We start from the raw sequence: 12,153 nt of genomic DNA, 5'->3' as shown, positions 1-12,153 counted from the left end.
TCAGTCCAAAATTTTGCCCAAAAAAAAAATCAGTTCAAAATTTCTACAAATTAAAATAATATATTATAGAAATAGAAGACAAATATCGAGGGGAATTTTCAAAAATACACATTTTCCTATGTCAATTTCTTAAAATACACTGTTGTCTATTTTCAAAAATACTCATTTTCTCTGTATAAAACAACTAAATTCTAAATTCTAAACTCCAAATACTAAACTCTAACCCCTCAAAACTATATACTAAATTTAATATAGAGAACACAAACTTAAAAAAAATTCTAAAAATTAATTGAACATATTGTAATTGTGTAAAAGAGGGTAAAAATGAAAATATTAAAAAAATATATTTTTGAAAAGGAGTATCCCAAAAGTGTATTTCTAACAAATTCTCGGGTTGATTTATATCACTACCATTATTAAAGGGTTTTAAAAGTAAATTCACAAACATGATTTATATGCACACATATATATAAATATAATTCTTTAATTTTTTATATGCATATTTTTAACTAGGTTTTCTGCATTCAACAGCTAAATAATGTAGATATTTCTTTTATCAAAATAATGTGTAGTGAAAAAATAAGATTATACAAGGAAAAAAACTTGGTTACCCAAATACATACAGAACCGGAACGATCTAATTAGGTGACTTGGACCTTTTACCATGTCCTAAACGAATTAGAGTTTGGTGGGGTTGGAATCGGACCATGCATATTTAAAACGTTTGGATTTGTATGATTGTATTTGTATCTACATATCTCAATAATAACTTGGATGTATATTCCAAAATAATTTTTCATAAAGATAAATCGTTTTATCAATTTCGTAAAAGAAAAACAAAAAATGAAAGGACAGAGTAAAATCTCGAAATGCACAAACACTTGAGTAAAGCCGTTGTATCTAGACCGCATTTTTTTGTATTGTAATGACGCCACAAAAAAATTCACAAAACCACCAAATTTATTTATTTATTAATTATTATTATTATTATGTCAACATTTATTAATTATTATTATTTCTCGGAATTTCACAAAAGTTGACTTTTTAGAAGATACTGTAAAAAAAAAAAGAACTGACAAAAAACAGCTGTACTTAGTTGACTTGTCTGATCCCCAACATATTTCAAACACAACACAACTGCTTCTGTTCGAACATCAAATTTGATTCTAACTCTTTTTTATGGTTTTTGTCATAAATCAATCTTTTTGACTGTAATAACTGTTAAAAAAATTTAAGATTTTTGATATAGTGTTTTAAGTGCTGTGTAAGCTCTTTTACTCATAAAAAAAAAAAAGTAAATTTAAAAACGCTCTACCGAGGTTTTTTACCCAAAAGATTCTCCGGTAAGAAGAAAAAAAGGCAACGGAAGAAGAAGGAAGCATCATCAAGATCCCAGAGTTACATTCCGAACAACGAAGAGATGAGAGATGCAGACAAACATCTTTACATAACTGTGTATGCGGTTTTTTAAGAAGAGACAGCCATATATATATATATATATATTGAGTGAGACACGAGATATGTGAAAGAAAACCTTGTAAAGCTATAAGATCAATGCATTGGATGCCTCGGTGATCTGGGACGAACAGGCGTCTTTGAAGGACTCACCCTGTATAAACCAAAACAAAACCATCACAACAACGAATTTGTTTTTAGCTGCGTATTCTAACGCAAAGATCTTTTTTGTTTTTTCTGACCTTATCGGTAAAGAACCAAGAACAACTCCACTGCAGTTGAGAGCTGCTATTGCGCTTTCTGCCTGTGAAGATATAAACGATAGATTGATTACTCAGAATTTGACACAAGAGATCAAGGATGGCGTGGAGGTGTATTTTGACAATTACCATTACGAACTCTACAAAAGCAATACGAGTTGAGTGTTGATAATCTCCAAGCAACCTCAGGCGGTAAACCTGTATTATGACAACATCTTCTAATTAGTACACTATTGCACAAAACAAAAACAAAAACAAAAAACAACTTTGCAGTTAGTTTAGCAACTCAACAAGATTTGCTAACCTCTCCGCAGAACGATTCGAAAAAGACCTTCACATCAGATTGAGTCACCTGTAAGCAATTTTTACACATGTGAAAACTAGGTACTTTTCATCAGTTAAGGTAAAGTGAAGAGAAACGTTTCAAGGGAGCCCCACCTTCTTGTCAATGTTAGTGCAGTAGATAGTTCTTGCGCACATCTCACGCTCATCTTCAGTCTTCAATAGTAACACCAAACAAACAAACAAAAAAGTACAGGACTAAATCATTTTGGCAAGTCACAAAATCGTCAGAGACTTTGCATAGTAGAAGAAAAAACCTCACCCTGGGCAAAAATGTCGGATTAACCGGTGCAATAGCTGTTTTGGATGGCAGAACTTTCACAGGATAGAATCCTAACATAGTCCCCGACAAATTCAGAGCAGTCATCGCACCCTCTGAAGAACAAAAACCCCAACATTGCCAACATAAGACACTTAACCACTGTAGTAGTACTAAGTACACTGATGATACTCCAAAAATAGACACAAGTAACGTAAAGAGTTACCTTCATCAGTAAACTCAATAAATGCAAACCGAAGCACCGAGTTTGGGTCACCACATATACGGCAATCAACAACCTGCTAAAACTAAAACACAGTTAAAACACACAAGCAAGGTACAAAGATGAGAGAGCTTTCAAGAAGATATTTTTAACCTGTCCACAACTCACAAACAAACCAGCTAGTTGCTCTTCAGTGACCTACAACACCCAAAATCATAACACAAACAAAAAAGTCAAGATCAAAAAGTCTTGAGCAAATGCATAGAAGGGAGTAAAGGTTAAAGCTTTAAAACCTGTTGATCAAGATCAGAGACATAGACAGTTCTACGGATAACATCTTCCCTCTGAGCCATGCTTGTTCGAGCATTCATTCTTCTCTTCCCTTGACCAAAGCTCTTCTTCTACATCCCACACACACACACACAAACACAAATTAATCACAGCTATGAATCCTAGATTAAAAAAAACAACACAACCCCTTTCCCAATTGTGTCTTATCCTCTGAAAAAGCAATCAGTTAACAAAAACTCCCTAACACAATTCAGTGAATTCACAAAAAAGATCACAAATTTAGACACAAACAGGTGAACTCTTACCCTTCGGAAACCACCGTTTTCGTTTGCAGCACCAGCAAAGCCATTGTTACGGAAAAAGGAACCAGCAGAGGTGAAGAAACCACCGTTAAGTCCTCCGTTACCTCCTTGTTTATTGAGAGAAGGAGGAACAAACTCTTCAGCCATGGGATTGAGCTTAGAGAAAAGCTCCTGAAGCTCTCTCATATCACGATTGAAGCTCTCACCACCGTCAACGCCATCGGATCTCGCCACGTGTGACCCGATCTTGCTGTAGAGACCACCACCACCACCACCACCAACTACTACTTGATCGTGGCGGAGAACTTGATCGATCCTGGAGTGATGGTTCTGATCATCGGAAGAAACGCCGGAATCTTGACTTGTCATTGAAGAAGGTGGTGAAGACGGCGGCTGGGTCACGACTCCTCCTGCGGCTGCATCAGCTGCTACAGTCTCAACAACCGCCATGATTCAGAGACGCAAAAACCCAGAAATGAAAAATCGAAACTTTAAGGATAAAATTGTGAAAAGGAATCGGGGGGATCGAGGTTACGATTTGAGAAGGAGGAAGAGAGGAATCAGCATAAGGTGCTCTCTATGGAAGGAAGAAGAAGAAGAAAAAGAAAGAGAGAGAGAGAGAGAGAGAGAGAGAGAGAGAGAGAAAGGATTAAAGAGTGATTAATCAGAGGATCGGTGATAATTAATGGTATTTGATCAGAGTGATTAAGTAAGGATTCGTTGAGAAAAACCAAACTCGAAACGAGTTTACTTCAGTTTTGTTTTGTGTGTTTTATTTTTTTACTGCTGTGAAAAAAAAGGAGTGTGATTGGATAACGGAGAGGGGAGAGAGAGAGTGGAGTGTTTGGTCTTTTTTATGAGTTACCTTATCTTAACCATAGTTTCCAACAATAAAGACTTTTTAATTATCTAGAAACAAACAAGATATATCATTAAAAACAAATAAGATATTTTAATAGAACAATTAGTTGTAAAATATATTTTACCATAAATAAAATTATAATATTAAAAAGTTCATTTAAATGTGACAGAAAAAATTATTTTGGTTAAGAAAAAACTTAAAGATTTTGCAGATGATATGGTGTGATATTTTAGAATTAGTATTTTTTGATGTAAAATGAGTTAGAAATGATAGTGTTATGCCCTTTGACACTTCTAACTCTAAATGTGCAATCATTATATTAAATTATTAAGTTATACATGTAACTTGGGTTAAATCTTAAAAATACAAGATTTTGCTCTTGCATATAAACTAGCTTTGGATTAATTTACTGATTGTAAAAATATACATACATAGATACATAGATACATATATAACCAAGATATAAAGAGAAAATAATAAAACACTTTATAAATATCGACAAAAAAAACACATATCACACTCTAATCAAACGCCTCCGCCAAGCACAAGCCAAATACTAGACAATGACAAAATGACAAATAATAATACATTAATCACAACTAAACAACTACAGCAAAACAACAATTTTAAATACACAATGTTAACTTCTCATCATAATTATTTAAAAAAACATTTAAAAAACACATAAGATTATCTCAAATTTTGAAAAGAAAAAACACACTAAATTATACTTACTGCGAAACCTATTTTTTTAAAAAAATATCTAACAAACAACATAAGCACCCAAATCAAATACAAAAACAGACATAAAGATGAATTTACATAACCAAAAAATAATATACACAACAAAACCCCCAAATACACCTTCATCTAACTCTCACACATAGCGCGGGTCAATTGCTAGTAAGATATATACCTATAACTTCATGAATAATTTTTCAAATATTCATATAAATTTTATTTTGAAGCTATTTTGCATCAATTAACTAAATTTGCATGGTTAGAAATTAAATTTTATTCTTACTAACATTTATATTGGAAAAATGTATGTTAAATCCTAACTTTTTCATTACATTAATTTGTATATATAGTGAACAGTTTTTGCAAAAAAATGTAAGTAATCCAAGTCAAAGCAAGTTTCACAAGTTGGAAATAAGCAATAGTGAAGTTGGGTCTGAGCCCGGCCCATTGTTACATATAGCCCAGTAAGATCTCGACGGACTTGAGAGGGTAAATTAATTTTGTTAATTTCCCAGCGACGGACGTCAAACAGAAAACTTTGTAGCTCTCTCTTTCTCTTGTTCAGTTCCGCTTCCGACAATCAAACAAACACACAACTTCTTCTTGGGAGCAGGGGATTTTGGAATCTCTCTTTAGCTTCTCTGTTACTGCCGCAACTGGAGATGCATAACTCGAGTTCCGGTTTCTGTCAGAATCCTAAAGTCTTAATTTCTTCAGGTGATACGGTTCTTGTTTTTTATAAAATCCTGAGCTCTCGAGTTTTGAGAGATACGTTTCTTTGATTCCTAGGGTTTTGTTTAAAAAACAGGCGAATCAGGTTGTTATAAAGATAGGGTTTTTTTTTTTTTTTGGTTTAGTTTCGTTTTCATGGCTTCTTGTTCTGTCTAGTTTTTAGGCTAAGAATTATTAGAAATTGGGGGTTAGGGTTTTGTTAGATTTTGAGATGAAAGGAAGATCGTATCGGTTCTCGAGCACGGATCCTCATGAGGATTGGGTTGATGGATCGTGGACTGTGGATTGTGTTTGTGGTGTTAATTTCGATGATGGAGAAGAGATGGTGAATTGTGATGATTGTGGTGTTTGGGTTCATACTCGTTGTTCTCGTTATGTTAAAGGAGAAGAAATTTTTACTTGTGATAAGTGTAAGAGCAAAAACAATGTTAATGATAGTGAGGAGACTGAGGTTGCTCAGCTGTTGGTTGAGTTGCCCACTAAGACCTTGAGAATGGAGAATTCGTGTACTCGGGGTGTTCCGCTGAAGCGTCCTTTTAGGTTATGGACTGAGATCCCTACCGAGGAAAAAGTTCATGTGCAAGGTATCCCGGGTGGGGATCCGGCTCTTTTTGAAGGGTTGTCGTCAGTTTTCTCCCGGGAGCTGTGGAAGTGTACTGGTTATGTGCCTAAGAAGTTCAACTTTAAGTATAGAGAGTTCCCATGCTGGGATGAGGAAGAGAAGGATGAAATTGAGAATAGGCATCAGGAGGAAAACGGTGCAGGGGTTTTGTTTTCTATGTCGAAGGAAAATGTGATTGCTGCTCCTGTGAGTGCTTTGGTTGGAATGAGGAGCCTTGATGGTAGAGGAGCCAATGCTTTGAAGCTTGGTTGCGCAAAAGACGGCATTAGTTGGGATTCCACTGGCGATGCTGAGATGAAGCATTCTCAGAGTGCAATGAAGAAGGATAAGAGGTTGCTTCGTCCTTTGATCACGAATAAACGAAGGAAAGAATTGTTTGGAGCTTCGAAAGAGCGGATGAAGAAGAAGGTTGAAGTTTCAGATAAAAAAGAGGATGATAAGAAAGGCTTTGTAGGAAGAACAGGTCAGTGAAACACCTTCTCTTAGACCTTTTTGTTTCACATCCAGACATTTTATGTTTATTGTTCTTAAAAGAATCTTTTTCTTTGTTTCTTTCAAATTAGTAGCAGTGCGACCTACGAGTGATTCTAAACCATCAGAATCTCGTAAGGACATAGAACCAGAAGGCTTTGCTGGCTACGTTGGGATCACGAAGAGTGAAAAGGCCAAGAAAGCTGCTTTTGAAGAATCTAATGATGGTGGCCTTGCTCTGAAAACTGGCTTTGATGAATCTGGTAATTCAGAAATTGGTGTTGAATGCTCCAGAGAACAGAATCTTTCTGACGTTCATGCTAATGGTGCTGGCAAACAGGATGAGAAAGCTGGTCATCAATTCCGAATTGTGCTTAAGAGCGCTGCAGCTACTGATCCTGTTTTCCTCAGAGGAAAAGATGTTCCGCAAAATGAGGCTAACAAGGAGGAGGAGGTATGTCTGTCCTGTATTGGCTATAACTTATACTAATATATGAAATCCATTTCATCTCTTGGTTACATACAAGCCCTTATAGAAAAGGCCAAAATTGGAGCTATAAATGAGCTATTCGATGAACAATTTGCGGTAGTAATAGCGAAGCTTAAGTAGTAAGAAGTGCCTTGATTTTAATCAAATAAGAAAGATATGAATTGACGAACTTTTTGAACTTTTTTTGTTGAAAGGGTTTTACTCTTGCTTTAAGATAGTAGTGGGGAAGCAACTAATAATTGGTATTCTACAATAACTTCTAATTTTACAGAGACAAGGCACAATAGCTGACGCTCCAGAAGATACTGCAGTTGATTCATCTGAAAGTTCGCGTCTGCCTTCTCCTGGTTCCACGATTGGTAAAGCACAAGAAGCTGAAGAGAGAACTGGTTATGATGCCAGTGGGAATATCAGTTCTAGGAGGAACAAATTCCAAAAAGAAACAGCTGATACTGGTGCCGGTGGAGCTCTAGGACTGCAGACTCTAGACCCTATGGATTCTAAAGTTTCAGGGACGTCTACATCTCAAATCTCTGGAGCTTCTGAAGTTAACATAATGACACCGAGCAGTTCAGTTCCTGATGAGCACAAACCGCAGCCTGTTGGTATCGAATCAGAAGGAATAAGTAGTGGCAATAGAGACAGAGCTACTGAATTAAAACGAGAACTAATGGTTTCGGAAGCAGAAAAAGATATTCAGGGAACAAAGCGATCTGGTTTATTTCAAGAGTCGTCAAAGCCTTACAGACCTATTCCGCAGACTGTTTCAGGGAATGGCAGGCCTAAGATGGTAGTATGCATTGGAAAAACATCGTCAAGTTCAGCCACAGAAAAATCTTCTAGGTGCAATGACAACCCGAAGCCCTCAACTTCCAGGAATTCTATTCCTGGCTCGAAGAACCAACCTGGTGATGTTGGTGCTGATGTTGGTGCTGATGTTGATGCTAAGGCCAATGATGAGGACTGTATTTCCAGTGATATGATCCGAGAGAGAGATGGGGATGATGAACCTTCAGAGAAAGCTTTGAAACATCCTAAATTTCCTATTACATCTACAAAATCGATGCAGCATAACCGTAATTCCCATTCTTCAGTTTCCAAGACAAGAGAGTTTTCCTCTTCTTCAAAGACATCTTCAGCAGCTCGGCTTAATGGTGGTTCTTCCGAGGCTCCTAATAAACATTCGCTTTCAGGGACCTTTCCGAAAAATGAAAAGCCTGGACAAACAATATTCCAGTCATCAACAAAGAACCCTGTGCAGTCTTTAATTTCCCTTGCTCCAAATCTGAGCGATGAAGAGGTGTGTGAGATAGATTTTTTCTCTTTCTCGTTCGTCTTCCCTATTCTTCTACAGTTTAACATGTTTTGTTTTTTTTCCATTAATGACCAGCTTGCGTTAAGACTGCACCATCAACTCAATAGTTCTCCTCGAGTTCCTCGTGTTCCACGCATGAGACAGCCTGGTAGCTTGCCCCTGTCTCCAACCGCTCCTAGTTTTAAGCGCACTTCTAGTTCTGGTAGCAAGGATCACACAACGGTATGATATAAATGCCATTTTTTCTTTTAGCCTATGCTCTCTTTTAGGCTCAAGCTTGTTGGCTGATTATATATCTATTTGGCTAGTTTTCCAGAAGGAAAAACAAGGATGCACCCAAAGAAGGTTACCGCAATTCTCGTGATGATGATGGATGTAGTACAAGGAGTGCCAAAACGCGTCGCTCTCCTGATAGGAAGACACAACAAGACAGTGGAAGCAGAGGAGGGAGTTTGCGTTCCAAGGGAGAAGAAAATGAAACCCTTAAAACCTCTTCTTACTCCTCTCGGAAAGCACTTCTCCCACCAAACTCTACTACAAGCACAAGCAGTGGACCGTGTTCATCCAGCGAGTTGAATGAGCATAATATGCCTTCTCCACACAGTTCCCCTAGGAATAATGGTACTCCAGTACATAGAACTTTGCCAGGCTTAATCAATGAAATCATGAGCAAAGGAAAGAGGATGGCATATGAGGAGCTCTGTAACGCAGTCTTGCCGGTATTATTATGTCTCCTTACCACATATATCTCTGATCTGAGACATATCATCAACTAGGTCACAGATTAGTTGTTCTAATGTGTTGTGTTGGTCTCTTTCTTGTAGCACTGGCCCCACTTGAGGAAACACAACGGAGAGCGATATGCATATTCAAGCCATTCACAGGCTGTTCTTGATTGCCTGAGGAATAGGCACGAGTGGGCTCGTTTGGTTGATCGTGGCCCTAAGGTTTGTATACTAACTCTCTATGTATTTGTCGTCTGTTGTCTTCAAAATATACCTAAATCATCATCTTAATTTTTTGCGCTGGTTTCAGACTAATTCGGGGAAAAAGAAACGGAAGCTTGATGCAGCTGAGGAGGAGTCAGATGAGAATGAAAGCAGTAAGGGAGGAAGGAAGAGACTGCATCGACATTACTCTCAAGGAGAAGAGTTTCCCAAAGGAAAAAGGAAAGCAAGAAAACGGAGAAGGCTCTCTCTTCAAGGAAAAGGCGTCAAAGTGTTGAGGAAGAAGAGAAACGAAGAAGAAGACGAGGTAAGTGAAGAAGATGAGGAAGGTGCGTTCTCGGACACAAGCGAGGAGAGTGTCTTCTGCGAAGAAGAGGAAGAAGAAGATGGCCACACTACTGGTGCTGGGCGACAAGTCTCTGCTAGTAGCTCTGAGGAAGCTCAAGCCACTTCATGACTCTCTTCTCTCTTCTCTCTTCTTTCCCTATGTAATATAGAAAGTATATGTGTATGCATTATGTAGCTATGTGTATTTTACCAAAAAGCTTTTCTCAATAGACAATACTAATAATTTGTGCTTTTCTAGAGAGGGCCATATTGAGAATTTCTGAGTTGTATTTATGGTTTTGTGGTATGATATAATTAAGGAACAACAATCTATTTCAGTGTATGCTTTTCTGAGTTGGTGAATGGTATGCTCTAGATTTTTACTTAACTAGATTATGATCTGCAGTATATTTTTTTTTTGTTAATGTATTATTTTAATATTAATTTTGATAATGTATTTTTTTTGTTAATTTTAGTGATTTAGTATATAATCTGTGATATACGGAACAATAATTTTTGTTTAATACAATTTTCATTAAATCAATTTGGTGAAACATTTTATTTTGGTGCTGTTAAAATACTAAAAATGAGTATTTAACCTGTATTGAAGTATTAAATTAATGATATTTTCTTTTACTTTTTAGTATTATCAATTCAATTTTGTCATGTCATATAACTCGTTTGTGTTAATTTGTGTAACATCCGCAAACCGGAATTCCGGTTTAGGGGGTGCATGTATCGATGCAGGTTGTGTATCGATCGATGCATAGTTTGTTTTGTGTGGAACGACTAAAGTGAAACGCGTGTTTTGTGTGGAATGACTAAAGTGAAACACATATTTAGTTGCGCATTTGGGTTTGGAAACCCTAAGGCCGAGTATTTAAGCAAATAACTCGACACTTAGCCACCTTTTGGTCGTTTATGAAGAAGGAAAAAGAGAAGAAAACTTCTAAAAGGTTTTCATTGAGTTTTGCGTGAGTTTTGGTGCTGTTTTTGAAAGTTTTCTTCTATGGGAGTGGAGATCCGAGTTTGGAGAGCATGTTAGGGCTTGTTGTGGTGCATTTTCAAGGTGAGTGCATGACCTTGGCTTATCTGAACATGAGATCTATGAGTTCTTTGTGTTTTTTCTATGATTTAGGGATTGTTTTGCATTGCTGTTATGATTTTCGTGGTTCCCTATGAGTGGTTTTTGGTGTGGATATGTTCATGGTCGATTGGTGATAATGGGAGACGATTCTCGGTCGATGCAGTCACGAGGATTCGCGAACAATCGTGGCGATGCATTGGTCGTTGCAAGGAGTGCATTGGTCGACACATCCAGGGATTTGGAGAATTGTATTAGTCGTTGCAAGGTTTGCATTGGTCGACGTGAGACACGATGCCTCGGTCGATGCAAGGCGTTCATCGGTCAATGCAGGGAGAGTTGCATCGGTCGGCACAAGGCGTGTGTTAGTCGATGCAGTTCCCAACTAACGACGCTTGTCTTTGGTTGTTTATGTTGTATTTTTATTGTTTTTGTGCTTGGAGTTCTTATTGCTTGTGTGTAGTAGATGGGAATGCCTCACTAAGTATTTCTAGTAATACTTACGCCTCTCTTTTATGTTGTGGCGCATGTAAAGGCAAAGTGTGATCGTGGAATCAGGACAATGAAGAGGAGGATGTTCCAAATTTTTGATTGATTTTGGTATAACTATTGTTAGGTTGCTAGAGTTGATTCATTAGAACATTGCAGGATACTAGTGTTTGCTTCTTGACTTTGTTGGTTTTGAATTATTATTAATGGATTTATTTTTTGGATTTTTTGGTATTGTTTATGTTATCCACTGATGTTGAGTTATAGTATGTTTTTAGTGGGCATGAGACCACTAGAATTTTATATTAAAAAAAAAAAAAAAGAATGAGTTGTTTCAATGTGAAAATTTAATATGTTTAAATATGGAAATTTGGCTAAGAATGCCATTTTGTTTTTTAATCTTCTGAGTAATGCCATTTTACTTATTTCCTTATCAAAAATGCCAGTTTCATTGTTTTATGAGTAGAATAAAAGACGAAAATAACCTCCAGTTTAATGATTTGTAGAAAAGACACGAGCGAAGAAAAGAAAGGGTAGACAAAAACTAGGATACATGTCCATCGACTAGGATAGAGATAGAAGAAAAGAAAGGGTAGACAAAAACTTCTTAGTCACAAGTTCTACCTCATGGGACAGACATACGCGGGGAGGTAGACAAAAACAACAGAAATACATGTCCATCAACATTAGAATGTTTATCGCGAGTAGATTGTGTATGGAAAAGTTTTATTAAATTGGTTATGGTCATATTGTAATAGAGAGATGACAATAAGGTAGACCAAAAAACACTGCATTAGTTGCAGAGCCATATTAAAGGTAGACACAAACAACAAGAATACATGTCCAGCAAATATACAATTTCCACCGCATAGGACAAACATTAAGTGTTTTTTGTACAAAAATGGACTAATAATTATTGAGTGACTTGCGAATGGTCCATC

General features: G+C 36.8%; 2 protein-coding genes across 4 annotated transcripts; one reads left to right on the top strand and one right to left on the bottom strand.

Moving 5' to 3' along the window:
* Nucleotides 1,300-3,841, bottom strand: LOC104777299 (polyadenylate-binding protein-interacting protein 11). 2 transcript variants are annotated; one of them, XM_010501517.2, is made up of 10 exons: nucleotides 3,136-3,582; nucleotides 2,833-2,940; nucleotides 2,693-2,737; nucleotides 2,543-2,615; nucleotides 2,320-2,432; nucleotides 2,154-2,213; nucleotides 2,020-2,067; nucleotides 1,845-1,913; nucleotides 1,698-1,759; nucleotides 1,300-1,609 (listed from the first exon to the last, which is right to left on the bottom strand). In XM_010501517.2, exons 1-10 carry the CDS (start codon nucleotides 3,580-3,582, stop codon nucleotides 1,552-1,554), a joined length of 1,083 nt encoding a protein of 360 aa, XP_010499819.1. In that variant the 3' UTR covers nucleotides 1,300-1,551. The 2 variants fall into 2 exon arrangements, with proteins under 2 accessions (XP_010499819.1, XP_010499818.1); XM_010501516.2 differs by having other exon boundaries at nucleotides 1,698-1,913; nucleotides 3,136-3,841.
* On the top strand, nucleotides 5,264-9,986 carry LOC104777298 (serine-rich adhesin for platelets). Of its 2 annotated transcripts, none has more exons than XM_010501514.2 (7): nucleotides 5,264-6,552; nucleotides 6,656-7,014; nucleotides 7,322-8,350; nucleotides 8,441-8,587; nucleotides 8,674-9,084; nucleotides 9,190-9,312; nucleotides 9,401-9,986. In XM_010501514.2, the coding sequence occupies exons 1-7, from the start codon at nucleotides 5,679-5,681 to the stop codon at nucleotides 9,767-9,769; spliced, it is 3,312 nt and encodes a 1,103-aa protein (XP_010499816.1). In that variant the 5' UTR covers nucleotides 5,264-5,678; the 3' UTR covers nucleotides 9,770-9,986. The 2 variants fall into 2 exon arrangements, with proteins under 2 accessions (XP_010499816.1, XP_010499815.1); XM_010501513.2 differs by having other exon boundaries at nucleotides 6,653-7,014.

This window comes from Camelina sativa, chromosome 3, assembly GCF_000633955.1.
Source record: "Camelina sativa cultivar DH55 chromosome 3, Cs, whole genome shotgun sequence".
Classification (NCBI taxonomy): Eukaryota; Viridiplantae; Streptophyta; class Magnoliopsida; order Brassicales; family Brassicaceae; genus Camelina; species Camelina sativa.
The sequence above is the reverse complement of the archived record's forward strand: the minus strand, read 5'-3'. Positions and strand labels throughout refer to the sequence as shown.

Excerpts from the sequence above, each read along its gene's own strand:
- LOC104777299 (XM_010501516.2), bottom strand. The coding sequence starts at position 3,582 with ATGGCGGTTGTTGAGACTGTAGCAGCTGATGCAGCCGCAGGAGGAGTC. Across the intron at positions 2,433-2,542 it reads TATTGAGTTTACTGATGAAG|AGGGTGCGATGACTGCTCTG; the intron begins GTAACTCTTTAC and ends TTTGTTCTTCAG. Across the intron at positions 1,914-2,019 it reads TCGAATCGTTCTGCGGAGAG|GTTTACCGCCTGAGGTTGCT; the intron begins GTTAGCAAATCT and ends GTCATAATACAG.
- LOC104777298 (XM_010501513.2), top strand. The coding sequence starts at position 5,679 with ATGAAAGGAAGATCGTATCGGTTCTCGAGCACGGATCCTCATGAGGAT. Across the intron at positions 6,553-6,652 it reads AGGCTTTGTAGGAAGAACAG|TAGCAGTGCGACCTACGAGT; the intron begins GTCAGTGAAACA and ends CTTTCAAATTAG. Across the intron at positions 7,015-7,321 it reads AGGCTAACAAGGAGGAGGAG|AGACAAGGCACAATAGCTGA; the intron begins GTATGTCTGTCC and ends CTAATTTTACAG.